The 27,791-nt window shown below is 39.6% G+C and overlaps 1 protein-coding gene across 4 annotated transcripts; it reads left to right on the top strand.

Moving 5' to 3' along the window:
- Positions 1–262: 262 nt before the first annotated feature.
- On the top strand, positions 263–26,926 carry thoc2 (THO complex 2). Of its 4 annotated transcripts, none has more exons than XM_042430761.1 (39): positions 265–509; positions 3,570–3,625; positions 5,231–5,322; positions 5,670–5,721; positions 5,867–5,937; positions 6,247–6,368; positions 6,482–6,615; positions 7,522–7,682; positions 7,943–8,035; positions 8,334–8,489; positions 9,154–9,326; positions 9,536–9,731; positions 9,825–9,863; positions 10,018–10,148; positions 11,109–11,210; positions 12,314–12,398; positions 13,230–13,323; positions 13,482–13,562; positions 13,668–13,764; positions 14,265–14,382; positions 14,517–14,696; positions 14,979–15,143; positions 15,740–16,015; positions 16,253–16,394; positions 16,980–17,137; positions 17,637–17,765; positions 17,886–18,017; positions 18,132–18,316; positions 19,035–19,210; positions 19,606–19,708; positions 19,932–20,317; positions 20,558–20,616; positions 22,115–22,150; positions 24,155–24,286; positions 24,448–24,514; positions 24,594–24,739; positions 24,935–25,011; positions 25,827–25,873; positions 25,994–26,926. In XM_042430761.1, the coding sequence occupies exons 1-38, from the start codon at positions 445–447 to the stop codon at positions 25,852–25,854; spliced, it is 4,695 nt and encodes a 1,564-aa protein (XP_042286695.1). In that variant the 5' UTR covers positions 265–444; the 3' UTR covers positions 25,855–25,873; positions 25,994–26,926. The 4 variants fall into 4 exon arrangements, 2 of the variants coding, with proteins under 2 accessions (XP_042286695.1, XP_042286696.1); XM_042430762.1 differs by having other exon boundaries at positions 25,991–26,926; XR_006099550.1 differs by lacking the exon at positions 25,994–26,926 and having other exon boundaries at positions 264–509; positions 24,594–24,738; positions 24,933–25,011; positions 25,827–25,851.
- Positions 26,927–27,791: the final 865 nt, after the last annotated feature.

The raw sequence follows: 27,791 nt of genomic DNA, 5'->3' as shown, positions 1-27,791 counted from the left end.
CAGGATGTGAATAGCACAAAGATAATAATACATATTCAATGTACTATGTGCACACATTCAACAAGCAAACAGTAATTGGCTTGTCCAGATGAACTTGAAGTGCTGCAGAGACTTTGGAAACCATGGCTCTCCAGTTATGATTTATAATCAGGGAGCTTTATTACACACTTTTTAATGAATAACGCTGGTGTAAAATTATGTTGTGTAAGGGTAGGTAAATGTAATTCAACCTTTTAAATTACTACTTAGTACTTTGCTAAATCAAGAGCCTTGAGGTGCATGCAGAGAGTTGCACTGCCACACACACACTGAAGAGAAAGTGTTGCATGCATAGGAGCCTTTGTCAGAGTGTCCCACCATGCAACAGTGAGCTGGCTGCAGCAGCACATTTGACCCTGTGTGTGCCATGATGAACTAGACATCCGGGCTGTGTGTGTATGGAAGATGGCGACACTTATCCTCCCTGGTGAATGGATAAAAAACTGGGAAAAATCAGGAAAACACGAATTGTAAGTGGATCTGAATTTCGACACAGTGTTAGGGGTCACAGTGGTTTAACAGTTGTTGATTTATGTTACTACTACTTATAATAATTACGTAGCTAGCATTACAATCCAAGGCCAGTCTTTCAAGTGTTTGCGAGGGCTAACATAAGCGGTAACGTCGGCTAGCTAAGGAACAGTTGACACCGCCATTTAACTCTGAAAAAATAAACAATTCATGTAGTTGCAGTCGTTTAATAGTGAATATGCTCTATTTATTCATTGTTGTGTAGTGGAGGCGTTATTTAAATTCATTCGTGAATGTGTAAACACGATGGCTATCAAAGCTAAGCTAGTTAGCATTCATGTAGCCCACTCTCGGGCTGGTATCGATATGTACTAGCCTCTAAATTGAAGAAAATATTGTGCCAAAGTTAATATAATTAGCCAACATCAACTGTCAACAGACAACTGACGAGCAGGCGGTTAAAAGTCTATCGCTAGTCCGCGTTATTTTAAGGTTAACGGTAATGGTAATCAAGTGGAGGGAAACGTTGGATCCTGGCATATAACGCTAGCTAACCTAATGCTAGCAGGTTAGCTGGAGCGCTTATGATGTCGATAGCCTCCCTTGATGTATTAGCTGGGAATTGCAGCATAAAAAAGAAAAATAACCACGACATTTAATGACTTTAAACTTTCTCTGCTGACGGTTAAATCCTCTTGTACCGTCACTTCGGACATGTAGTCGTAACTTTAATGTTCAGCTAACGGTTTAACCTCCCTCTTCAAATAACAACGGTATATTAAACTAGATATTTATGTAGTTAACCCCATCAGTTGGCTTACTACAACAATAGTAGAGCTATAATGTGGTGTAACAATGTGCCCTCGGTGCTACCATAACCGATGATATCTGTACAACACACCTAGCGCTAACTTTTCACACTAACGTTAACTAACGTTTCATCGCCAAATCCACTCATCTTGGGCACAGGGTGCCCCTAGCAGCATCTTGAAATTAACACAGAATTGGGCTTTTAGTGTTGTCATTGTTCAAAGGAAAATGGTTTCGTGAATGATATTTTCACTTGTTTTCTTCAGCGCAGCCATTATTTAAGTTGCAGGCAAAGACACAATAGGCTCATCCACAGTGCTAGCTGCTATTAGTCGATGTAGGCCTTGCATAGTTAGAAAAGGCCTGCAGTGAGATGCATCAACTCAGACTACTTAATTCTTAGTCATATATGTAGTGCATGTCACTGTAGCTGATAACACTTTGACAGAAAATTGCTCCAGATCAAACTATCAACTTGTAAAATTATCTAAGAGAGAATCTTGTACATGTAATTTAAATGATGCATTTCACCGGTGGGTCTCTGCATCTGCTAGGGATCCATGCCTGTACACAGTCTGTGAAAGATCTTATACTGAACATGCATAACAAAGTTCATCCAACAAGTGCTAAACAAACGTTTTTCAGTTGGAAAAAAATACTTATTTCCCTTCACACAAAACAACTCATTGCATGATTACAGAGAGTCTGTTTGGGCATCACAGTCGTAAATCCCTCAGTCAGAAGGTCCCTGATAAAGCCTCCATGTCAACAAGCCCTACAGACCCCCACCTCCTCAGGGATGCCATCCCATGCAGTGATCTCTCAGTGGTTGACAACAAGTGAAAGGGCAATCTCTATGTGCTGCTAACTAAAGTGTCACATTGTTATTACGTAACCACTGTATTTCAAGTAAAATAATGCATTTTCTTCACAGGCTGTCTAATATTACTGTGGACATTTGGGTCTATCTGTGTCTGACATCAGTCGGTTGTTCTTGTGCAATAGTGGGAAGTCAGAGAGGCAAGGGTGTAACGTTGAATTAGTGCTGTATCTTGTTGCTTAAAGTAGTGAAAATCTGCCCTGTCACCCTATTATGCAAAAATCAACCACTGTATTTGACCTTAATGTACCTTAGGGTGTTTTATTGAGCATCTTTAACTGAGCACTGCGTGCAGTTCTTGCAGTGCGGCCAGCATTGTTGGCACTAGTTGGTCCATATCAGCAACTGTTTGAGCATGTTGAATGGGTGGCAGAGGCAGTCAGTGAGAGAGTCCACATGATACAGCCCACTAACTTATTATTTTCACTTGTGTGTTTGTGTTTGTGCAGAACATACACGCTGGCTCTCAGCTGGTGTGGTGTATTGTGTTCAATTGTAAGTTTTAATGTAAGTCGTTTAGTGCTTGATCAGTCTGCTTTTGTCGGTGCTCGTTCTTCAAGGCCAGTTGAATTGCCAACAAGGACATCCCTGAGTTAGGTTCTGTGTGCTTGGACACAGCCAGATTGAGAAGATTTTCCTGGGAATTGTTTTTCATAATGTGGATGAATGCCACCGTGCCTGCTGTAGCAGTTGGCAGAGGTCCTGGAAAACAATGTAACCAGACGTGCAAGATTTGCGAAATATATTGCATAGTTTCTCACTAACTTTAACCCATACACCATTAAACTGGATACGGCAACAGTAGTACCTTTGTAATACCAAGCCAGAAGAAACTTCACACACATCTCATTTGACACCATTGTCTGTCATGTAATCCAGTACCACTGATGGCTGTATTGCCAAGCTTTTATCCATTTGTCATATCCATTGCAGGAGAACATATAATGTTAAAAAGAAGCTCCATATAATGGCTTCAAACAATCAGATGCCCCACTTTCATTATGATTCCTAAATAGATCTTACTTCACTAGGAAATTGATGTGACAAAACAATATTTTCAATATATTTTGAGTTTTGATGTTTTGTTTGGTCTCCCTCCGTTTGCTCGTGTAGTTTCACTTCAGTCCCAGAGTCCAAGTTTTATACTAACACTGTTGCCTCTTTGTTAGTCAATTCAAAATTCAAATAATGTTCCTCTGTCATTATTATTATTATTATTATTATTGTTATTATTATCATTAGCCTAATTAAGTTACATTGGTTTTATAGACCAACAAAAAATCTGCAAATTGGGAGTCTGTCTGATTTGTAGAAAATCTTGAATTATTCTCTTTAAGGCTGACCAAAATTTTGTCTCTTTACCTCATAGCGTACAACTCTGCAAAGACCTTACAGAGAAAACAGATCATGGAAGTGAGATTAGAGGTAAGTTGAAAATTATATCAGTTCTATTGCCCTTTTCTGTCAATTTATTTAAGTTTTGTTGTTGTACAAACAGATACATCCATCCTCCATTACTGAAAACATATACATCTTTAAGAAATCCTTGGCTGCGTTGCCTTGACATTTTAGTTTCCGTTGACATCATTCACAAATAGCATATTTTCATTCTCCAACTTCTCAAAATACTGTCAAACTGCAGGCAGCATTTTCATAATGTGACTCTCTGTCAAGTAGTGATGTGTGGCTAACCCAGTCACAACAGTGTGTAGGGCTGTGTGATATGACCAAAATCCCGTATCCCGATATAGATCATTTCATATCCTGATAACAATACATATCATGATATAGCACATTTTCTGTAAATTCAATGAATAAATAATTTCTGGTCTGCATGGCACTTACACTGACGTAACGAGTGTCGTTGTCATCAACTCGACCACTTCACCTGGTTCACTGTCTCTCCTCTGCTGTGCTGTGTGTGCAGCGCACACACAGAGAGCTCAGCCCCGCCTGCAGTGAACCACAGAGCGCAGCGCGACCATAAATGAAAGCAAAACACAAAGAGTCTCGCACTGAACTGAAATGAAACAAATGCGCATAAATTAGGTAAATAATATTAACAAACATAGTCTCTACTGCATTTTTCTGTCATTTATGGTTGTGCTACTCTCCTCTGCTCTCTGTGGTTCACTGCGAGTGTGTGTGCTGCACACACAGAGGAGAGACATTGAACCAGGTGAAGTACTTGAGATGATGACAACTACACTCGTTATGTTACTGTAAGTGCAATAAAAGCTTTGTGAGTAAAAAGCTAAGAACAGTAATTTATCAATGTAATCTGCACAAAAGGTGGACAGACTCCAAATGACAAAAAAATTGCAGTGAAGAGTTTGATTTGTGACACAATGAAATAAACAATCATAATATGAAACATTAGACATTTTTCTATCGTCACAAGATATATGTCGTCATATCTCACAGCCCTAGCAGCGTGTGTGTTTCAGTGTAATAAGTTCATGAATGTCATCATAACTTTGTTGTTGCACAACAGTAAACTTGAGTGTTTGCTTACTGAAATATTTCCAATAAGTGACATGCACAGAAAGTAAATTGTTTTACATAAAGTTTTCAGAACATTTGTTATGATGGTCCATTTATCTGTTAGTTTTCCCAGTCCTAGTGCTAAGCATCTGATCCCTAGTGCATGTCTGGTGAAGTGTGAGCCTCAGTGCAATTAAGAAATTGGCAGAACCTGAAAACTGCTGTTCACTCACAGTCCCGTGAGAAACTGACAGAGCTTCAGCGGTTTCGCAAGGAACAATGGAGGAAAACTGACAGAGACCTATTCACATAAATCAAGGAATTAATTGTTGCTAAACGTGCCTCTAAATGTTTTTGAAGTGGAGGGTGAACACTGAATACAGAATAGTGAATACAGTTTTTGTGTCTTGTATTTGTACCTTATTTAGGTCAATTTGTAGTTATTTGTTATTTATTTTTGGATTTAATAAGAGAGTATTTACCTGTCAGTTCGTTAAGTTCACTTGCCTGGATGATGAACTGTGTCTTGTCTGTTTACCTGTCCAGATATACAGGCGGCCTTATACGAGCTCTGCTGGCAAGTTGTACAGGGGAACCTGAAGTTGGATCTTGTCGCCAGCGTCCTTGGGGACATGATGGTACTTTTTGTTTTCCCATGAGTTGTTTAAAACAATGTTAAATATATAGAAGTGTCTGCACTGTTTTAAAGAATAGACATAAAAACCTTTTGCTGTTTATTATCTCAGTAAGAAATTATGTTTGAAGAGTTAATGTGGTGTAACGTGTTAAATTGTAGTATCCATATCACAGCAGTCTCTACTAATGGATACGAATACTGTGATAGCATTGTCTCTTACACAAGTTTAATAAGAAGATACTGATTTGAACACAATATTGTGATTTGGGTCTCACTGTGCCAGCAAATAATTGCATTCTGTTTTTGTCCAGCTTTAACATTGTCTGTTCTCTTTTGTTTTACTTTCAGGAACTCAGAGATGACATGCCATCAATTTTAGCAGATGTGTTCAGTATACTTGGTAAACTTTTTATTTTACACATTTTACTTTTACATAATCTGAAGTACTGCATTAAAGCTTGCAATATTAGAATATCTTGTTTAGCAAACTTATATTTTTTGTGTCATAATTCATTATTATATCTTATTTATTCTATTTTTCACAGATTTAGAGACTGGTGCACTGGAAGAAAAAAACAAACGTGACCATTACACACAATTGGTGGGAGCATGTTTGGTAAGAACAGTTTTACTTTATTAACATAATATTTTGTTTATATAACTGACGGAAAAAAACTATTCTTGCAGCCACTTCAGGGTGAAAGAGAATACAAAGACTGCCTGAAGAAAGGCATCTGTGTCCCCCAAAATACAAGAGTACTCATAAATTTTCATTGTCCTGCAAGTGAGATGGTGTAGTTAGTATATAAGAATTTGGCCACTTAAGATGAAATGTTTACAACTGTGTAAGAGTCATGGAATGCATTATTGATTTAAATGCCCAGGCCTGTAATAATAAACCACAATTTTTTTTTTCTTCTATCAGTTTTTTGTTCCAGAGGCCATCTTGAAAGAGCGGCTGGATCCAGAAACCCTTGAATCCCTTGGACTTATAAAACAAGCCCATCAGTTCAATCAGAAGATTGTAAAAATCAAGACTAAACTATTGTAAGTAGAGATATAAACATAAATATGTAGAAAACATCCATTTTAATGTACTGGGCATACTTATTGTGCTTTATAGTGTGCATCCAATATTTATGTAATTTTGTTTCTCTCAGTTACAAGCAACAGAAGTTCAACTTGCTAAGGGAGGAGAATGAGGGCTATGCCAAACTAATCACTGAGCTTGGCCAAGACCTGTCGGGCAACATCACCAGCCACATTGTACTGGAGAGCATCAAGTCCCTCATAGGTACCAAACAAATCTTTTTTAGGTTGACTGCATTGAATTTGGTGCTTCTGTATCTTTTGCAAATGTCAAATGCAAATTGTACAGTATTGTTGATTGTGCGGAGTGTTTTTTTTTTTTATTGACAATATTTGATTAGATGAGTGAGGATATACTAGGGGTTATTGTATCACCAGGCTTCTCACCAAAACCTCTAGTAATTTGACCTTATTCTGTTGGTCACTTCAGCATTCAGTATTGACTCTTATCATGCAGAGACAAGTACCTGCATATATCACAGAAAATATGTCCCCATATGCTACCTGCCAGTCCTTTGTGCCACAGTCATACCTTCCTGTAATATTGTGTTATAAGACACCTCTTTGTCTCAACCTGTTTTTCATTATTTATAACATGTGGTTGATTTGCAGTTTACTGACACTGATAATGCTCAGAATTAGTTATTTCTGCATGAGCTCTTTGTGACACCAGACAACATAAATAAACAAAAAAAGAAGCATTTTAGTGCTGCATGACTTGCTGTCATTGACCAGAATGTAAATTGCCCACAAGGGTCTGTGTAGTGCTGATGATGCAGGACAACAATTACCAAAACTGTCCAATCAGTGAGTTACCTGTCAGTCTGTATAACTTCATGTTTACAGCTCTTGGTTTGTTTGTAAAAAGCCAGTGTGAACATAAACCGGACCAGATCCAAAAGGCAACAAAGAATAATTTTTTGCCTTGATCACCTCCGAATGAACTGAATTACAGGTGTGAAAGCAACCAGGACTCAGGCCTCAGCAGCACAGAGGCTTTGGAATAACCTGTTTCCCTTAACGGACCACTTGCTTGTTTGGACAAGTCTTTACTTATCTATTTATTGTTATTCTGTTGCCTGCTTAGGTTTCCCATTTCTTTTGCCTACAGGATGTTTCAACTTAGACCCTAATCGTGTTTTGGACATAATCCTGGAGGTGTATGAGAGTCGATCCGACCAAGATGAGTTCTTCCTGTCCCTCGTCAAGTCCTACATGTGTGAGCCGCTCACTCTCTGCCACATCCTGGGATTTAAATTCAAATTCTACCAGGTGAGTATATCAACTCTGGGTATTAAAAAGTAATAAAAGCAAGAAAATGTGTCTAATAGTATGACCTAACCCACAAGTAGGCAAATCCAAAACTAAATATGTTCATGTGGTAGCCTTTTTATATTTTAAAATATCTGTCCAAACAGTCCCAAACTATAACCTCAAGATTATGGCATGACTCATATTTAATGTGTGTCGCTTAATTATATGTCTGATTTCCATGATAATGTATTCATTTATTTTCTTGTGTCTATCTTTAGGAACCCAACGAGGAAACCCCCAAGTCACTTTACCACATTGCTGCTGCTCTGCTTCACCATAACCTGATAGAGCTGGAAGATCTCTACGTACATGTAAGGAAAAGGAACCGCTAGAGTCTAGCTAATGGCCACATTAGTACAAAGTGGTCACCATTCAATTCACATATGCGTGTATTTGGAAATACGAGTGGTGCAAACCTTAAGATAGCAACTTCTGAGGCAGACTGTAATCCTCTAATGTTGTCAAGGTGATTTATGTGGCAAATATATTCACTTAATTATATCAGATCTTTGGGTTTAATACAAAGTTTAGTGTTATTTCACCCGTATGAAATGTAAAGCCTCTAGTATAATTTGTTCTAATACTGAAGAATTATCTTTGTCATTCCAGCTTATGCCACCAGATGTCGCCATTGTAGAGGAACACAAACGAGATATCTCAGAGGCCAAGCAGATTGCTCGCAAGCTGGTCATGGTTGTGCTACCTTCAGAGAAAAATGAAGACAAAGAAAAGGAGAAGGAAAAGGAGGAAGAGAAGAATGAGCAGGTATCAGAAACATTAACTGTCATATTATTTACTTATAAATTCCTGGATATCAAAGATTTTGGCCTGTTCTGGAGGGATGCTGTCAAGTCTGCATGGATGATGAGAGGAAGAGGAGTGAGAGTGATTAATGAACACAAGGGGGGTGTTGCAGGGATGGAGCAGGAAATGCCCACTTCTAAAGCCTGTGTTCTGTATCACTTGAAGTCAAATCATCATGTAGAGACAGACTGAGCGAAGCTAAACTGTACTTAAAAATTGATTTCATTACATTGAAACACTGAATTATATCAAACTTAAAAATTCACACCAAATTGTCGGTATATAAGCACAGTTAAGAGTTTAGTGGTGTGAAAAATTTGGGAAAGCACACCTTCTGTAACAAACTTCACATCTAATAAATGTACTTCTGCTGCCTGTGAATACTTACATTTTTCTGTCCAAATAGTCTAAGATGCTATATTATGATCTAGTTTAACTAATATATGTTTTCATCCTTATAAATATTATAGAAAGGAATGGTTTTAAAAATCCATCACTTTGGAGTGTGACAGAAGCCGCACTCAGTTCTGGCCAGTGCTCTGCTCTGCCATATTGAATGTCACTGAACTTTGGTATATTAAATGATACGCAGACACTCATTTGCTGCTTTTTTCTGTGCCCACAGCCACCTGATAACCAGAAGCTTGGTCTGTTGGAAGCACTGCTTAGGATTGGAGACTGGCACCATGCCCAGAGTATTATGGACCAGATGCCTTCCTTCTATGCGACTTCTCACAAGGCCATTGCACTGGCACTCTGCCAGCTTGTGCACCTGACTGTGGAGCCTCTCTACAAAAGGTGCTGATTTTTTTTAATGTTTCACTTACTGCCCACCACATCTAGTCAGACCGGAAAGCATGCTCAAGTACCTCTCATACCACAGTTTGAACTGACTATTGTAAATCTTCTTGATACCAGCATTTCAATACACGTTCAGTAAATAACTAAGTTTAAAAAAAAAAAAGAAAGAAAACACAGTCTCTCACACACTGATCTGTTCCTCACAGGGCTGGCGTCCCGAAAGGAGCAAGGGGATGTGTGATGCATCCACTGAGGAACAAGCGGGCCCCTAGGCCTGCAGAGAGCTTTGAAGACTTGCGCAGGGACACATTCAGCATGCTCTGCTACCTGGGCCCTCACCTCTCCCACGACCCCATCCTCTTTGCCAAGATTGTGCGTCTGGGCAAGGCATTCATGAAAGAGGTACCATATTGTAACCACCACATTACTACATCTGCACTGAAGCCTAAGTCTCAGTTTGACTTGTATTCATATTTGGTGTCCTTTGCTTCTCAGTACCAAAGTGATGGCAGACCTGATGTCAAAGACAAACTGGTAAGTATAAAACGTGTGTATATATATCTTTAAATATAGGACTAGGCTGTAGCTGAATATTCAAGAGAGTTTTGCTTAAATGGATCTGCCAGTTTAGCTCTGTAGTATATGACTGTTAGGACCTTATTCATGTTGATTTGTATGTTCATCGCAGGATACGCTGTTGAGTTGTTTCCTGAGCATTGCAGACCAAGTGCTACTCCCTTCTCTCTCTCTGATGGAGTGTAATGCTTGCATGTCTGAGGAACTGTGGGGTCTCTTCAAACTCTTTCCCTACCAGCACAGGTGAGATACACACACACACACACACAGAGAGAGACACCTATACACACACACACGTGTATCGCTCACTACATGTGGTGCTGTGTAAATGAGTAAACCCTTAGGCAGCGCTCTAGGATGATGTTCACTAGCTGGCAAGGAAAGAGTAGCACACACAATCAATTCCAGTTCTTCACACTCACCTTGATTGTGTAAATGCGTTATTCAGCAAACCAACTTTTCTGCTCACGAGCAATGCAAGATTGTTATTTTTAGATTCTTTGTTTGAATATTTTGGCACGCTGCTGATGAGCAATGACACTCTGCGCTCCCAAAGGTTTTGGTTGTTCTTTCAGTTGTCAGTGTCAGTTTGTTGCAGCTAATAATGTAACTTCTTTAGTTATTTAAGATAGTAGCACTTTGTAGATGATTTCACTGTCTCCCACCGTAAAATGTTTCAACACTTTAAAAGAAAGGATTTAATATGAACTGAAGATGGACAAGTAGCTCAGTTCTTTACGCTCTGCTGCGTCGGTGTATTTTACAGTGGGTTGCTCTTTGCGCTGAATTTGTTGATGCACCATAAGGGATTTTTAAATACTCCTTGACCTTGCTTGCTCCAAATATGACACACAGCAAGTTACTTGATCAGAGCAAGTCAACCATTAAGGAGCAATCCTCTTTTATTAAACTGGAGGGCTAGAAGTAAATGAGGTAGAAATTCACCCCCGCTGTTTTATGGCAAATAGTCACAGACATAACAGAAGTTCAACATTATGCTTGATTGCTAGATTGGAGGTGGCTATTTTACTATGCAAAGACTGTTTATAGTTACGAGCTTTGTTGCTTGAACGTGCTTGGTTTATGTTAAAACTGTTCCCTTTAAGCTTACAAGCCTACTCTGCTGATCCTGCCAATGTATTTGAGGGCTGCATAGCTGAAACCTTCTTTTTAATTGTGCTTCCTCCACATATGCTCCCTCAGGTACCGGTTATATGGACAATGGAAGAACGAGACATATTCCAGCCATCCACTTTTGGTTAAAGTCAAAGCCCAGACTGTGGAGAGGGCGAAATACATTATGAAGTAAGTTAACCCAGTGTACCATTACTATAACATCATGCATCTTTCTTTACCATATTTGTGCTTTGTCTCCAGTCCAAACAAATAAATAGCAAGCCGTTCCCATTAAAGGTAGAGTCAGCAATTCTAATCCAATACATACATAAATTTTGTCAAAATTAGCAAATTTCTCCTCATGGTTCACTAGCTACCTCTTCTGTGTGTGTTCTGAAAAAAAATCTGGTGTCCATACACAGCCCTGGCTCTGTAAATGGGCATGTAAACACAGCAGCTTCTGTTTCTGTTGCGTTTAGTGAAGTATAATTTGAGCAGGCAGCTGTTTAAATCACACAAATATCCTGCTTGTGATAAAGTGTGTAACAGAAGTGACTCTACAGCTGATGCATTGCTCTGGATTCTGCCATGTTTCTCTTTTGGTCACTGCCTTGGCAATGCATGTACATGAATTTGAGGGGCAGAGCTCCTTGAGTGTTTAGTTCAAATATCAACAATCTTCCTCCAGAACTGACTGACTCTACCTTTAATTCATGTCAAGTCACTGTGCAGTTGTCAGTTGCTAAGTTCATTTCTTATAGGTTTCTCCACTATCTCACAGTCTTTGAGTCTTTTTGTTTTGGAATTAAGTGAAAGTGTCTTGTAAAACATATAAAGTTGCAATTATAATATTTGCAAACATAGTAAAACACCACTTAGTTTGGGTGGACTAGATCAGAATCAACTAAACTCCAGTTTCTAGCTCTCAGTGTACCTAACGCAGTTCCAAGAACAACGATTGGATAGTAAAAACATGCAGAGATGTGTCAATGTGTTGTTTTTCACCAGCCATCTCAAGTTAAGCTGTATTAAAAGGACAGTTCAACACAGGCAGCACAAGAATTTAAAATGGCACTTGGAATGCTGTTTTTATGTGTCGGGCAAGTAATTATTCTAACACTGTTCCGCTGTTGAAGAAATCGATAACATTACTTTCATCTTAAGCCGACAACCATAACAGCATCCAACTGTAACTGCTGTGATGCTTACAGAAGTGACAGTCTTTGCTTACAGCACTCTTTGCATCTTCTTGTGTTTTTTAATCTGCTGTCTTATGCTTTTTCCCTCCCTAGGCGGTTGACCAAAGAGAATGTGAAACAATCTGGGAGGCAGATTGGCAAGCTGAGCCATAGCAACCCCACCATCCTTTTTGATTATGTAAGTGTATTTTGTTATAACTATTTTACTTGAGGCTCATTTTGAATGATACCAACATACAACAAAGACAAACTAATTTCATATTTTATCAGGTACAGCAGATACAGCACGTAGCACCTTACTCGCTCCGTACGCTAATTATATTTTCCTGGCTCTCTCTCTTGGCAGCGATGCAGACTTGCCTCGCTTTAGCGCCCGTCTTGGGAATTGCTTACACCTAGTGCTCTGCCTACAAATCATGCATTCATGAATCAAAGTAAAAGCCACTTAGCAAAAACTCACAAAATTGGGGCTGTGTTCCTGCCGCACTGACAAAAACAATCAGCACTTACACAGTCATAACTTTGGTATGATACACAATACAGGCTTCATAGTCTTTTGCATTTGCAATAATTGTAACATTTACCATTAGCATTTGTCCTACTTAGGCATAAAACCATTTTTAACATTTTCAATGTGACTGTGCTATGATATATCCTCACACCCTTACACTTCTGTTTCTGTTCTCTATAATATGCAAGATGTGTAAATTAACATAATCTAATGTAAAGAATCTTTGCACATCTAGTAATAGGATGATGCTTCATGTAGAGTGGTCAGCATGTTTAAACATCTCTGCCTACACATCGGCATTTTCAACATGACTTCCACTTTTCATTGAGTTCACTCCCTGATCTGTGGATAGTGAAGTGTGGATGCACGTGTGCCGTAAAATGAGTTAAGAGATTTGTTTGGCCACTCGGTGGAGGTAAGGGGGTGGCACCAGGTCAGGTAAAATGTATACCCTCTATAGTTGATGATGTTTTCTCGTCTCCTCTGTCCTGTTATCAGATGCTGTCTCAGATCCAGTGGTACGACAACCTCATTGTTCCAGTGGTGGACTCCTTGAAATACCTCACATCCCTCAACTATGATGTCTTGGCTTGTATCCTATGCTATTCCCTCTGAATTCAGCTAGTTAAACATCAGAGATCGTGTGTGTGTTTGTGTGGTTGTGTGTGTGATGTTGGGGGCAGTGGGGTGTATGTTTAAAGGGGGATTCTTTCCCATTTTCTAGGTTGTTCCACTTAACTCTGTCTTCAGATTGCATCATTGAGGCTCTGGCCAATCCTGAGAAGGAGAAGATGAAGCATGACGACACCACCATCTCCTCATGGCTTCAGAGTATGTTTCTTAAACAGTCACACCATTCATTTGCATGCAAAAGGAAAGAAACTGTTTGAAGTTTAATGAGTATCTAACACACACATGTTCCTCCTGTCAACCAAGGCCTTGCAAGTCTGTGTGGAGCTGTGTTCAGAAAATACCCAATTGAGTTGGCTGGCCTTCTTCAGTATGTCACCAACCAGCTAAAAGCAGGAAAGAGGTAAGTAGCTCCAAACAACTCAGGATGGATGGTTTGCAGGAGTCCAATCTTAATACATTAATATGGTTGGTCTGGATGGACAAGCCGCCACATTAGTAACACTGCCTTCAATGTCAATTAAAAATGTTGAATAATTTATATTAAATACAACAAGATAAACTGTTATTGAAAACAGATAGTAACAACTGCCTCCCTACCTTTTTGCTAACGGCTTAGGGCGTTTCTATTTGAAAAACCCTTTAATTTGAAAATACTGTCATTGTCAGAAGTTTATTTTCTTAAATTATAGGTAAATTACATTGTTTAAAAGCAAGACACACAAATATGTTGACAGTAAAATGTCATTAAGGTGTTCTAAATTAGATCTTATAATTGTCACAATGTACACTCAATTCTTAAACATGTCCATGTTAGGAAGAGGACACGGGTTGTTTGTGAAACCTGCTCCGCTCCTTAAATGAAAATGCGATTTGCTTTATATGTCCTTTGTCTTCCTGCAGTTTTGACCTGTTGATCCTGAAAGAAGTGGTGCAGAAAATGGCTGGCATCGAGATCACAGATGAGATGACGTCAGAGCAGTTAGAGGCCATGACAGGAGGGGAGCAACTCAAAGCTGAGGTATAGACTCAAGTACAGTTATCATTTACTAATGCAGTCTCCCGAGTATCTGCAAGATCTATATCATTATCTGGACCAGTGCTGCACCTGCCCTCAGGTCCACGTTATCTTTATGGATGTGACTCTGTCCACAGGGTGGCTACTTTGGCCAGATCAGGAACACTAAGAAGTCATCGCAGCGTCTGAAGGATGCATTGCTGGATCACGAATTGGCCCTGCCACTGTGTCTACTCATGGCCCAGCAACGAAATGGCGTGGTATTCTTAGAAGGCGGAGAGAAACATCTTAAACTGGTTGGCCACCTCTATGACCAGGTATACACTCTCTCTTGATATATTACTCTATATTATCTTCTGTTAGCTTTGAGTTAAACAAGTAAATGTCTCCACAGTCAATTATTAAATCAAAAATTAACACACATATGATCTGTTAGGCAATTACCCACCAAAAAAATTAAGAGGCAAGTGAATGAATTGAAGTGATGAATTTCTGTTTGCATTTGCTACCTTACAGATTAACTTTACACCCCCTAACAAGATAAATGTAAAACAGTATCCATCTTTTCGATGCTGATAGAAGTCTTTGTCATCCTGCAGTGTCATGATACATTGGTGCAGTTTGGTGGCTTTCTGGCCTCCAACCTCAGCACAGAAGACTACATCAAACGAGTTCCCTCCATTGACATCCTTTGTAACCAGTTCCACACTCCACATGATGCTGCCTTCTTCCTGTCTCGGCCAATGTACGCCCATCAGATTTTGGTGAGTGGACTCCTCTGTCAGAGCCTCAGTGCATCATGTCACATTTACGTCACGGAGAGAGATTCAGATCTTTGTGATCAAGACAATGATGAGGCATATATTTTTTGTCAGGCAGTCGATATGTTCACACTATTCTGCCTCATTCTTCCTCATTTTGTAAATGCAAACTAATGTCAGCTGACTTGGCTAAACTTTGACTCTTTTGATGACTAAAATGGAGCAAGGTGCAGTAGTTTTTCTCAACACACTGCCTTAAGGCCTTAAGAAATTTTAAGAAAAAAGGCACTAGGTCTTAGAAAATGTGCTGAAGCTGCTTGCACTGAAAGTCTAATGAGAGCAGTGGGTAGGTAAGAGATAAAAAAAAAAAAATCAGGAGATTGATACGTTTAAAAACTGTTTTTTGTAAGATTGAAGTGCAGAAAGTATAGAAAACTATAACTGCATATTTGTCATTTTATATCATTTACTTTTTGTGCATTTTGTCATCATTTATCATCAACTATTTCAGTCAAACCATCGCCAAAAAAACAACTTTGGTATAAAGAATAACACCTTTTTTTGAAATTAACACCTCACTGTATACTTTCTACTCACAGTCCAAGTACGATGAGCTGAAGAAAGCAGAGAAAGGCAACCGGCAGCAGCAAAAGGTACAGAAGTATGTGGCAGCCTGCGAACAGGTAATGACACCAGTGCACGAGGCTGTGGTGTCCCTCCATCCAGCCAGGGTCTGGGATGACCTCCGGCCTCAGTTCTATGCCACCTTCTGGTCCCTGACCATGTACGACCTGGCTGTACCTCATGCTGCCTACGACCGTGAGGTCAACAAGCTCAAGGCCCAGATCAAGGCCATCGAGGAGAACCCTGAGATAGTGAGTTGTTTTATGCAGTGCAGTTTACAATAAATGCAGCAGTAGAATCCCCGTACATTTAGATCACTTATATCATCATTTAGACTCAGAGACATAGTGCTCTTATAATATTGTGGTGATCCTACAGTGATTGTGTATAAGAGAAGTGTTAGTAAAATGAGTATGATTATTATAGGTCGCTTTGAGTGTTATGTGTATTTATGGTGTGAATATTCTTGTGTCTTCTTTCTGATGTAGCCTTTAAATAAGAAAAAGAAGGAGAAGGAACGCTGCACTGCCCTGCAGGAAAAACTGCAGGAGGAGGAGAAGAAGCAGCTGGAGCACGTCTCAAGGGTCTTACACCGCCTCAAACTGGAGAAAGACAACTGGTTGTTGGCCAGTAAGTATCCTTATGTTCATGCCAGTGTCACTAATGATTCATTTTATTCAGCATGTGTCTCCCACAATGCTGTCTCTTCTCTGATCTTTAAAAAGTACATAAATAGACCCAAACACACATACACATACATTTGGCCACAGTAATGACAAAGCATAAGTTTGGTTCCTCCAAAATGCACATATTCAACAACATGAATGGACTTAAGGTTTCAGAAGTAGATGGTTTGGATATATACAGTACCAGTAATACCTGTAATAAAGCGAAAATATCAATTCTAGGACACAACGTTCATGGTGCAAGCTTTTGGATTTTGGACATTTGATCAGACAAAACAAGACATCTGAAGACATCACCTTTGACTCATTTTTCACTATTTTCTGACATTTTATAGACAAAACGATTAATTGATTGAGAAAAGACTTGTCAGATTAATCAATGATGAAAACAGTCTTTAGCTGTAGCGCTACTGTTAGTGCAGTAGGGGACAAGGGGGGGCATTGAAACAAAGCTGATCATTGCCATGATCACATCATCAATATTGGAGCTGTCGATGTTACTAATTCAATTTTAAATGTCTACTGGCAGAATCCACAAAGAACGAGACCATCACAAAGTTCCTGCAGCTCTGTCTATTCCCTCGCTGTATCTTCTCTTCCATCGACGCCGTGTACTGCGCCCGCTTCGTTGAGCTGGTCCACCAGCAGAAGACCCCCAACTTCTGCACCCTCCTGTGCTATGACAGGGTAAGACACTGATATACTCAGACTTATGCATTAATGGTGATAATAATTATTTAAACTCTGGTTTTATAGCAGCCTTCTTAAAGCAACAGAGTACCTTTTTAATACAATGAATAAACATTAATTTTGTGATCTATAAAGGGGAATAACTTAGGCTGTAATTTGGCCCTCTAAGCAGAACAGAAGTGGTAGAAATATCAGTTTAAGTAGCACTAAAGAATAAATGTAAATGTCAAAAATCTGAGCAGTTCAACAAGCTCTAGGGTGAACCATCAGATTACAGCTTGAAAGGGACGCTCATTACCTGCTTGCTTATCAAAACCATTTTGAGCTCACAATATATTTCCCAAAGTGCAGCTTTGAGATACTGAACATCAAAGCTTTGATGTACCATCTGGTAAAACTCATGAAGACTTTGAAGCTTTTTCCACATGTAATTCTTTTTTTTTTAACATTGTACTTAATTGTCTAAGCAAACACGCTACATTGTGTCACTCTGCAGGTGTTTTCTGCCATCATTTACACGGTGGCCAGCTGTACAGAGAACGAGTCTCACCGCTACGGACGCTTCCTCTGCTGCATGCTGGAGACGGTGACCCGCTGGCACAGCGACCGTGCAATCTATGAGAAGGTGTCCAGTTCTACCTGTTCTCTACACCCGTGACACTGATTTTATCTGATTTATTTGTAACACTTCTTGATGTAAAATGATCTGGGAATTAATCTCTCTGTTCTTATTGTGTGGTCACAGGAGTGTGGCAATTACCCAGGCTTCCTGACCATCTTCAGAGCCACAGGCTTCGATGGAGGGAACAAAGTGGATCAGCTAGATTATGAGAACTTTAGGCATGTGGTGCACAAATGGCACTACATGCTGACTAAAGTGAGCTTTTCACCTTTACCAACATTTTTCTTCTAGAAATTCTGAGAAAATTCTGAGAGTTCTGTTAAAGGTGTGTATTTATCTATAATCATTTCTCGTCTCTGCCCCATCCAGGCTTCAGTTCACTGCCTGGAGACCGGAGACTACACCCACATCCGGAACATCCTCATCGTGCTTACCAAGATCCTACCCTGCTATCCCAAAGTCCTGAACCTGGGCCAAGCGCTGGAGTGCCGTGTCCACAAGATCTGCCTCGAGGAGAAGGACAAGAGGCCAGACCTCTATGCCTTAGCAATGGGGTAACACAGCATTGTGTGCTGTTCAGCTCTCTGTGGAGCATACAGTTAACATATATTATGTGTGGTAATAATGAAAAAAAGAATAGTGCGCATTATTTCATTTGTTGAGATTATGGGTGTTTTGTTTTTTTTTCTCTCACATTTGCGTTCAGACATCTGGGAACGGCGAGTGATGTTGCATCCCAGATGTTTGTGCGTCGTTATAAAAAGGGATGTTTCGACAAGTTGTTAAAGATTTTAACATATACTGGCAGATTCATGCAGTGCATCTTATTTTTAGCTCTAGAGGGGGCATGGGAGTTTTTTCCCTCCACTGTGTCTGAAATGTAGCCTCCATGTATTAATCAGGTGTAAAAAGGTTTATTTTTATCTAGCTGCCATGAATCGGTAGGACCTGGACTTCCTAATGTAGTGTTCAGTTGTTAAAGCTTTATAGCAAGTTCAGTTGCTTCATAGCACACACATACATACATACAGATGCAGATTGGGATTCATGGGGAAACATCAGCGGCCTCCAGTGGCTGCCACTTCTCTTATCCATATACAGATGTGTGTGTATGTTTGTTTGTATTTGCAGGGGAATGTTGCAACGATAAAGCTCAATTACTTGAGCTTTGTTGTCGCAGTTTGAAAGTCATATTTTTTGCACCGTGTGACACTCAGAAGTTCTATGAGGTTTTTGTCTCTGCCTTGTGCAAACCTTTTATGCGTCTTGCAGTTATTCAGGTCGGTTGAAAAGCCAGAAGGTGCACATGGTCCCTGAGAATGAGTTTCACCATAAGGAGCAGCCAGCGCGCAGTGCCACCCCTGCCAATCAGCAGAACGGCCCCGGCAGCACAGGCAAGCCTGCCACCAACACGGGCAAGACAGAGGAGGGGACATCAGAGGATGGCGGTAAGTGATGAAAAACCTGGCAAGGTTGTTATTAAAATGCAGCGCTTTTAGCTAATAAGTAAGGGAGCAGGTACAGTATGCTACAGTTTGATGTATAGTATTTGATCTAGTTTTATTCTACAGTGTTCATTCTGTTTCAGATTTATTGTTCCATCGCAGCTGATAATCATTTAAATGCTTGGGCTGTATTTTTTGCTGTCTATCTGCAATATTATTTTCTCCCTAAAAGCATTTAACCAGAGAATCAGAGCAATATAAATGTGAATAATAGGTTGAATATCCATTAAAGGTTCCCAAAAAGGTGTCTGTTGGTATCTGTTTTATGCCTAACAGATATATCCTTAAATGTGCTCATACAGTTCTTGTTTTTTTTGTTTTTTGTTTTTTTTATGCAGATCGGGGCAAGGATAAATCTCAGGGGACCACAAAGCCAGTGAACAAAGCCAACAGTGCAGCGGCCAAAGTGACCACCAGCAATGGGAACGGTGCTCTCAACAGGTAGACATATCAAGAGCTGCATTATATCAAACAAAACTTAAAAAAGCATCCAAACTCACCTTGAGTAGTGATATCAAGTCTTCTACACTGTAGTTTCTATTGCCTGTAAGTTTTTTGATACAGTAGTAGGAATATAATATCGTATTAGGATCAGAAAAATCTTGCATGAAACATTTTTGAACAAAGAATTTTAAAGGAAAAAAAAAATTCATCCTCTTTGCAGCACCAAAGCCGTTAAAGAACGGGACGACAAAGAGAAGAGCGGGAAGGAGAAAAAAGAGAAAAAGGAAAAGACACCAGGCAGCACTCCTGAGACAAAGGCGGAGAACCGTCGGGAGAAGCAGAGAGATGAGAGAGCGGGGAAGGAGGAGCGGGCGGCACGTGAGGGTAAGGAGAAGACACCCAAGGCAGACAGGGAGAAAGTGAAGGCCGAGGAGAAGAACAGCAAAGACGACAAGGCCAAAGCTGGCAACGGGGAGCCCATGGAGCCGTCCAGGGAGCGCGACGCCATCAAGGAGTCCAAGAGCAAGGAGAAAGGCGACAGGAGTGCTGCGGCCGGGTCCCTCAAGTCACCAGTTCCCAGATCTGAGTCAGCCGAATCCGAGAGGGGTAAGTTATCCTTTCTGGTAGTCTGTTATACAGCTGTGTTCTCCACATAAAATATACAGAAACATTAAAGAGAAGCCTGAAATTATTTCAACACAGTTACTTGAATACATCAAATCCAAATAAGGAAAAAGCTCGCAGGAATTTTCAACATGTCTGTCAGTCATGAATGGATGGATGGAATTTTTTTAAGGTCACGTGCAGCTCAAATAAGAACAAATGTCACCCCTCTTGTCTTTGCAGATCACAAAAGACGAAAGCTCGACAGCCACTCTTCTCCGTCCCACTCCTCGTCTGTTAAGGTTAGTATGGCTTGAGGAAGGCTGTGCCCGTTTCTTCTCTATCTGCCGGAGCGTTCCCTGCCGTTGCACATTCCAGCATCCCTGAAGATCACCCAGGAGAGTTGTCATATATGCAGGCATGGCATCTGGAAATCCCAGCCAAATCCATGGGAGTTGGAAAGCATTCCATGGACATCAGCATAATATTTTGCAGAATTGGGAGAAAACCCCCTGAAGGACTTAGCCAAGAGAATATTGTATATATTGAGTATTTTCATATTGAAATATTTATCTATTTTCATATTAATGAAAGCAGTCAGTGTGCCTTGGGAAGAATTTTTTTTATACGCATTTCTATATTCCTTGTGGATTTTTTTGCACCTGAAGTAAAATGGCTTGCCAAATCAAGAGCTTTCGCCTTCTCCAGTTTGTTTTTGTTTTTGTTTTTACACCGAGAGCAGTGTTTTACTACTTGAAATGGTGCCCAAGATTTTTTTTTTTTCCCCCCCCCATTTTTTTTCGAGATGAGAAGATTTCCTGGTTAAAGTGATGCAAGGTTTTTTGCTTTCCTCTCATCGTGCCCGAATCCTGCGCAGAGTAGGATGGTTTTCAGCAAACCGCTCTGCTGTAGGAGTGCCTCTCTACTGCGGCTGAGTCATCGGTCCCCCTTCTATCCCCGTTTGTTGAACGGCCTGCATGCAGCCTTCACGTCACGCGGTGTGTTTCCAGTCAGTCCTGCCGGCCCCTACAGCACTATCCCCACAACAACCAGCCATCAGCATCAACAGTCGTACTACCTCCTGGCAAGAATCCAATGGAAAATCGGAGCCACCAGCAACCGGGAACGACGGAGAAAATGAATGTCGCAGTTTTGAATCAGCCAAAAATGCAGAGGAAAATAAGCCTGCTCCAACAAAGAGAGAGAGTGAGGGAAAGAGTGGGCGAAGCCTGAATCGTCTGGAGCGTTGCCCAAACCACTGGAAGCGTGTGATAGGTCTTTATTTTACCCTTCCACCAGAGAAATAGGCTCCCTGTGTCTTATCCATTCCTGAACTGTAAGTGACAGCAACAGTTACCTATATAGGGATGCAGTCAAGCACATAAGAATTGAGTGATTTGTCTTACACACACAGGCACACACATACACATTATTTACAGCACTTGCACTTTAGATGTATTGAAATACCAGCTGCGCTGTAGGACTTTAATATAATGCTGCCTGAAATTGCAGACATGTCTGTAGTAATAAGACTAGCAGTTATTTCATATATGCTCAGGGTCTTTCCAATTTAAATATTGACATTCCAGATGTTGAGCCTATGAACTCTCCTCTATGTAATAACCTTGTCAAAGCCTTAGTCCTTGAAGGTCAGGTCAAGGGAGAAGTATGCTGTTGGTCCGGCCAGCCCAGACTCCCCACCCCCTCACCCCTTCTTCCGACTCTACTGCTGTCTGACAACCTCCTCCCAAACCCCCCACCCCCTCCCAGCTCATCTGTCATCTCCATTCATCCCTACAGGACAATAACAACGAACCCAAGGAGTCCACGTCCAAGGTTTGAACTGACACTGCTACTCGTACCTTCTCTCTGATTGTCTGTTTTCTTTGTTCAGGTGCCAAAAATGTTGACAACAAATAACTCATGTTTCATGTCTGTGATTTCTTCATCTGTCCATTGTTGTATCCTCACACTTTGTCATAAGGAAAGCAGTGGATTGATTTGAATGTGTCACCATTACCAAAGTTGATAGTAATCTTTAAAGCTGCGTTAATTTATATTTTTTGGCCACTTGGAGGCAGCCGAACAAGCTACTTCTGACAAATTATCACCTTTTTAATAAAGTTGTGTTGGCATACAATCACCTGTTGACACATTCAGCAGGCGCAAACAGACATTAGCATTCATGGATGTCATGTTTCTGCCCACCTCACAAATACAAGTCTAAGATTCAGTGTCTGTTTTTGCTTTCCAGCAATTTTTGAGAGAAATATCTCATTAGCTGTAAAAAGGTTAAAAGGTTTCGTAGAAATGAGAAGGACTTCAGTCAGGTGATAATTCTCTGTGGGTTTGTCACTACAAGCAACCCCTTTCCTGCTAAACCTGTTGTTCATATAAATAATATTGGTTACTGAAGCTTTAAGGGCTTCACTTAAAGCTTCAAAAGTGATCTTCTGAGGTAGTATCAACAACTCAGTAACATGTATCTGCCCCATTGCCTGATTCATTCTGTAATAGAATAAGAAGTGGTCACTGATGACAGAAATTCATAGTAGACAACAAAAGTAATTCCAGTTCATTGTGACCCAAATTCAATTTGAAACATGTAACATAAACACCACACAGCTGTGGGCCCTATTTTGTTTGTCACAATATTGAATCACATTACATGTAATAAGGTTTTCTGACACTGATAAACAGAAAAAAAAATAAAACTAATCTGAACTAACTGACCTAAATAAAGTACAAATAGAAAAAATAATAATTTCATCAGTGTTCTCCCCCATTCAAGCTAATATTTAGTAGAGGTGGCAATTCTACAATTCAGTCTTTGTGTCTGTGTGGATTATTGTGTCATCACTGCACATCTTCTTTCTCTCAATCATTGTCAGTGTTACTGTCTCTGTGATTCAGTGTTATAAGACATTAAATATGTAGTTTAAGTGGGTCGGATACTTTGAAACGCAAAAATGCCTTGTGTTACACTGAATGCTCTGAGTTATTATGAAAAACATCAGTCAGTGAACAGCATTGTAAGACATCCTTCGTTCCCACACCAACAACCAAGGAAATATACACTATTAACATGCAATATAATAGCTTATGGACAACTCTCTTAAAGAGTATTTTAGCCACAAGTAGAGGTCCCTGCTCGCTGGGAACTAACACTAATCCTCCAGTCCTGGTCAAAAGGGTCACTGGGCCTCAGTCGAGGCTTGTAGCATCAACACTGCGTTGAGGTCTGTCTATATCTGAATTTCCAGCAATTCCTCCAGTCACTCCGACATGACCAGAACACAACCAGACAAGCAGCTGTGAATGACAGTAATAATAAATCACAACTGTAACAACATGTAACTGCAGTGTGAGTGTTGGGTTTAAGTTCATGCTCCATTTGGACACATTTGTGTCAGGTTTTTATGAAACAGCAGTGCTTCCTGTAACTTAAATGCACATAGAACTCAACAATAACGTAGTGAATGAAACTCTGACCACAATCAGTCCACTTGATCAATACTGAGTACACAACTCCCAGGCTCCAAATACCCACTGGTGACATAACCACAAGAAAACAGCTCATTAATCAGATCTACATGTGGTGGTTTTTCCATATAATTAAATTCTCAGTAATTTATATATACAATCACTCAACACTCGACAACAAAGAGAAACAACTGTTAATCATCATCTTGTCTTGTTGCTAATGTGGGTCATTTATTTGTTACACAATAACCTGAACATGTTGGTTCATTAACACTGAATGAGGGGCCACTCCATAACTGACAACATTAAAAATGTTTTTGTTTGTTTTGTTCTCTTAATATATAATTATCTTCACAGCACCACGTCAACTACAATTCAGTTGCCCGGTCCAAGAGCAGAGAGAGGGAGCTGGAGAAGAAAGATTCAGAGAACACGCAAGGCCGATCCAAAGAGAAGAAGGAAGAAAAGGATCGGAAAGACAGGAAAAGAGTCAGTATTTAACAAGTTTTAAGCCTTCTAAATGTCTCTTGTTCTGAAGTTAGACAGTGTTCATGTTAGTTGGAGTAATCATGAAGTAGCAACAAGGGAAAGGTTACATATTCTCTGTCAATCTCTCACAGAGATCATAACATACTGTATGTTTGTGTTAGGACCATGCTGTCAACGACCGTGAGACGAGCCAAGAATCCAAACGCAGAAAGGACGAGAATGGAACCAGTAAGTTCATAATTCTGAAGTAACCTTCAGCCCAGCAAGTACAGCAAAATATATCACTGACAAACACTTTTCTCCCCAGATTCCTCCAAAAACAGCAAGAGCACGAGTCCTTCCTGTGACTCCCCGCTGTCAGCTGAAAAAGAGAAGAGCAAAAGATCCAAATCTTCCAGTAAAGAGAAGGGCGAGTCTGTGAAACCTGAGCGAACTTCCTCTGGAGGAAAAAAGGTCAACTGTGCTTGTCACTTTGTTCCAGAGTACATGAAATTTTAGCCAGATCTCTCTCATTTTTAGTACAGGTTTTCATTGTTTGACCAGTAGATTTAAATCCATGTTAACCATTTATGTAGCTTTATTTTCCATCACTGCTGATCTGAACAGTTGTCTCAAATCGTTCTTTCTCTTTGTGTTCATGTGCTGCAGGAGTCCAGACACGATAAAGAGAAATCTGAAAAGAAAGAGAAGAGGGACAGCAGCGGAGGAAAGGAAGAGAAAAAGCAATATCCTTAAACATAGAGCGACACCTAAATCACAATCATATGTATCGTTTGTACTGTTCAGTGTGAATATTTTTATTTCTAAATCGTAGCCTTTTAAGTGAATCACAGCCGCCTGTTTGTGGTCGTCACTGACAGATGACAGCTTGTGTTTTTTTTTTGGTTTTTTTTAGATTATGTAAAGATTTGTGCTTGTGTGTACCAGTGTTTCAACACGTGTTCGGTGCAGCCTCACTGCACTAAACTTGTTTCCTATTTAGTTTCCATTACAAGAGAATTGCCTCCATTTTTATCCATCGTGTGTCACTAAACACACTCTAATGCAATAACTGTTCTGGATTGCGGTGGATGCTAAATTTCATTGAGAAGCCAGCCAACAGGACTTGCTTGTAAACATAATTAGTGCACTGATCCTCAGCCTATAACCATTCAACTTGTCTAATTTAACTGTACGCTCATTTCTGTTTTCAATAACTGCGGCCCTGCTCCGCTACGATGTGCCAAGCCATCACTAAACTAATTTGTGCTCCTTATTTTGAATCTCATCATTTCAATTGGACATTTCAAAAAAAGGCAGTTACATTATTTACGCACTGGCACTGCTCACAAGTGTTCATAATGTTTCTGTCATTTCCTGTAATTGGAAAAAAAATACTTTCCTTACATTGGGGTTCATCACTGGACACTGAATTGGATCGCAGCTTTTTGATACCACAGTTAGACAATGAAAATAATACTGACTATAACTATACAGATGTTTTTTGACAAATTAATTAGGAAAACAATCAATAATTCACCATTTCCCTTAACATTCATACTCATAAATCCTCCGACAAGCACAGATAATGTGCACTAATCAGTGAAGGTAAGACATATTCAGCTGCTTTGAAAAGAAAGAACACACTCTTGACACAACGACTACTGTGTTTGGTCAATATTTGATGTATTTTCTCTCCTCCCCTCTGATCCATGTGCGCCGCAGCAGAACTGGAGAAGCTGTGCTTTTATCTGCAAGACGCCCGCAGCTCCATCTGTGCTACGTTAATGTTAACTCGTACTCTCATTTCTGCCTGTGCTGGGTTTTTTTTTGTTTGTTTGTTTGTTTGTTTGTTTTGGTAAACTCCCCTCCCAAGTTTTGTTAGTTCTAGTTATTTCAACTTACAGATCACCTCATTATTTTTTCCATTTCAGTATCATACAGTAAACCAGCGGAAAGATTTTTTTTTTTTTTTTCCCCTTTCTTTTTTATTATTCAGTAAGGGCACAATGTGCTGCTCTAATCACAATGTTGTTACTCTATTTAGAAAAGTGGTTACTGTATGAAATGATCTCTTGGTAGCATCTGGTCATGGATTCAATAATCTCATGCTTGAAAATTTGTATTTTTTTTTTTTTTTTGTACGTCGTCAGGCTTTGCTTTTTGCTCGTTTTATTGGAGTTAACATGCTTTCCATACTCACTTACCTCATATCCTTTTGAGATACTTAGATACTTTTTATTTATTTATCTCCACCTTTTAATCTGAGTAAGACAGTAGGCATAAGTTAGAAAAATGATATAAAGGACCAGTTTGTATATTGTGTACAATAATAAAGAGGGTAACATGAAATTCACATCATGTTATTTCTTTTTTTTTCTTTTTTTTTCCTTTTTTTGTTTTGGATGTCCCTGACAGTGTCCTTCTGTGGTTTTGTGTTAATCAGGTTTTTACATAATTTATAAAAATGCCAGTTCGACCTTGATTCAAATATAGAATTGTAAAGAAAAATCAGACAAAAACATTCTGAAGCACTGTACTCCAAATTGAAATGTTTCGAAATGACTTTTGGAGATTTTATCTGCTGTACTCAATGAGTGTAAGCTTTTTTAAAAAACAAACAAAAACCAATAAATAAGTTTTCCTAGTGTGTCACTTTGATATTGTCTCTTACCTTTCTTTCTTTCCTGCTCCACAAACAGGAAGTTGATTATCCACAGGGCTGAATTCTTACTGTTTTTATCTCAGATACAGTTGGATGGTAGAAACAGTTTAAACACTCATCCCTCAATTTTCATTTTCAAGGTTCATTCTTATTTGTAGCCTGTTGAACCAGAGCACTAAAGTAGAGCTGATCACACTGTTTTATCTATACTTAACATGGAAATAGTTACATTAAAAGACAAATGATTTATTTATACCTTGTAGTGAACATTAAACTCTAAATCTAACACTGTACATAGTAAAAATGGCGTTTCTATCCTTTCTTCAGCAGGTTTTCGTGAAATGGTGAATGGACTTCGCTTACATAGCACTTTTTTTCCTTAACGGACAAAGTGCTTTACATGATACATGAGTAACGCTTTATTTTAAAGGTCACATAGCTCTCAAGAAATCCTAGTGAGGGTCTGTATGTACACCTGAAAATGTAACTGTAAAGTCACTGGAAGGTAATTCGGTAATGCTTGTAAGGAAAAAGTACAAACTGTTAAATTAGTAAACTTCTTCAGTTAATTCCAACAGATTTCTTGTGTAACCTGTAGACATTTAATCAGTGCACAGTAGGTAATCTGAGCATTCAAATATGTCTACATGAAAACACACAGTCCAGCAAATAAGGAGAATAAAGTGTCCTATAATTCTTTTTTCTTTCTCCCAGTATTAGGACTTTAGTGGAGGAGAAACTGCACATCAACAGCTGCTTATAAATGAACTTACTAAGAAATTCAAATTATATTGTTCTTTCCAGAAAACTGGAAAATGGTTAAGAGATTATGGGACCTGCAAAATACAGATACTTCCTTTT

Source organism: Thunnus maccoyii, chromosome 13 (assembly GCF_910596095.1).
Source record: "Thunnus maccoyii chromosome 13, fThuMac1.1, whole genome shotgun sequence".
Lineage (NCBI taxonomy): Eukaryota > Metazoa > Chordata > Actinopteri > Scombriformes > Scombridae > Thunnus > Thunnus maccoyii.
Note: the sequence above shows the minus strand (reverse complement) of the source record. Positions and strands in the feature narration are given on the sequence as shown.

What these genes read in the sequence shown, in the direction of transcription:
- thoc2 (XM_042430761.1), top strand. Translation starts at nt 445, where the DNA reads ATGGCGACACTTATCCTCCCTGGTGAATGGATAAAAAACTGGGAAAAA. An exon ending in TGTACGCCCATCAGATTTTG is followed by an intron (nt 15,144 to 15,739) that starts GTGAGTGGACTC and finishes TTCTACTCACAG; the next exon opens with TCCAAGTACGATGAGCTGAA. An exon ending in CTCTATGCCTTAGCAATGGG is followed by an intron (nt 18,317 to 19,034) that starts GTAACACAGCAT and finishes TGCGTCTTGCAG; the next exon opens with TTATTCAGGTCGGTTGAAAA.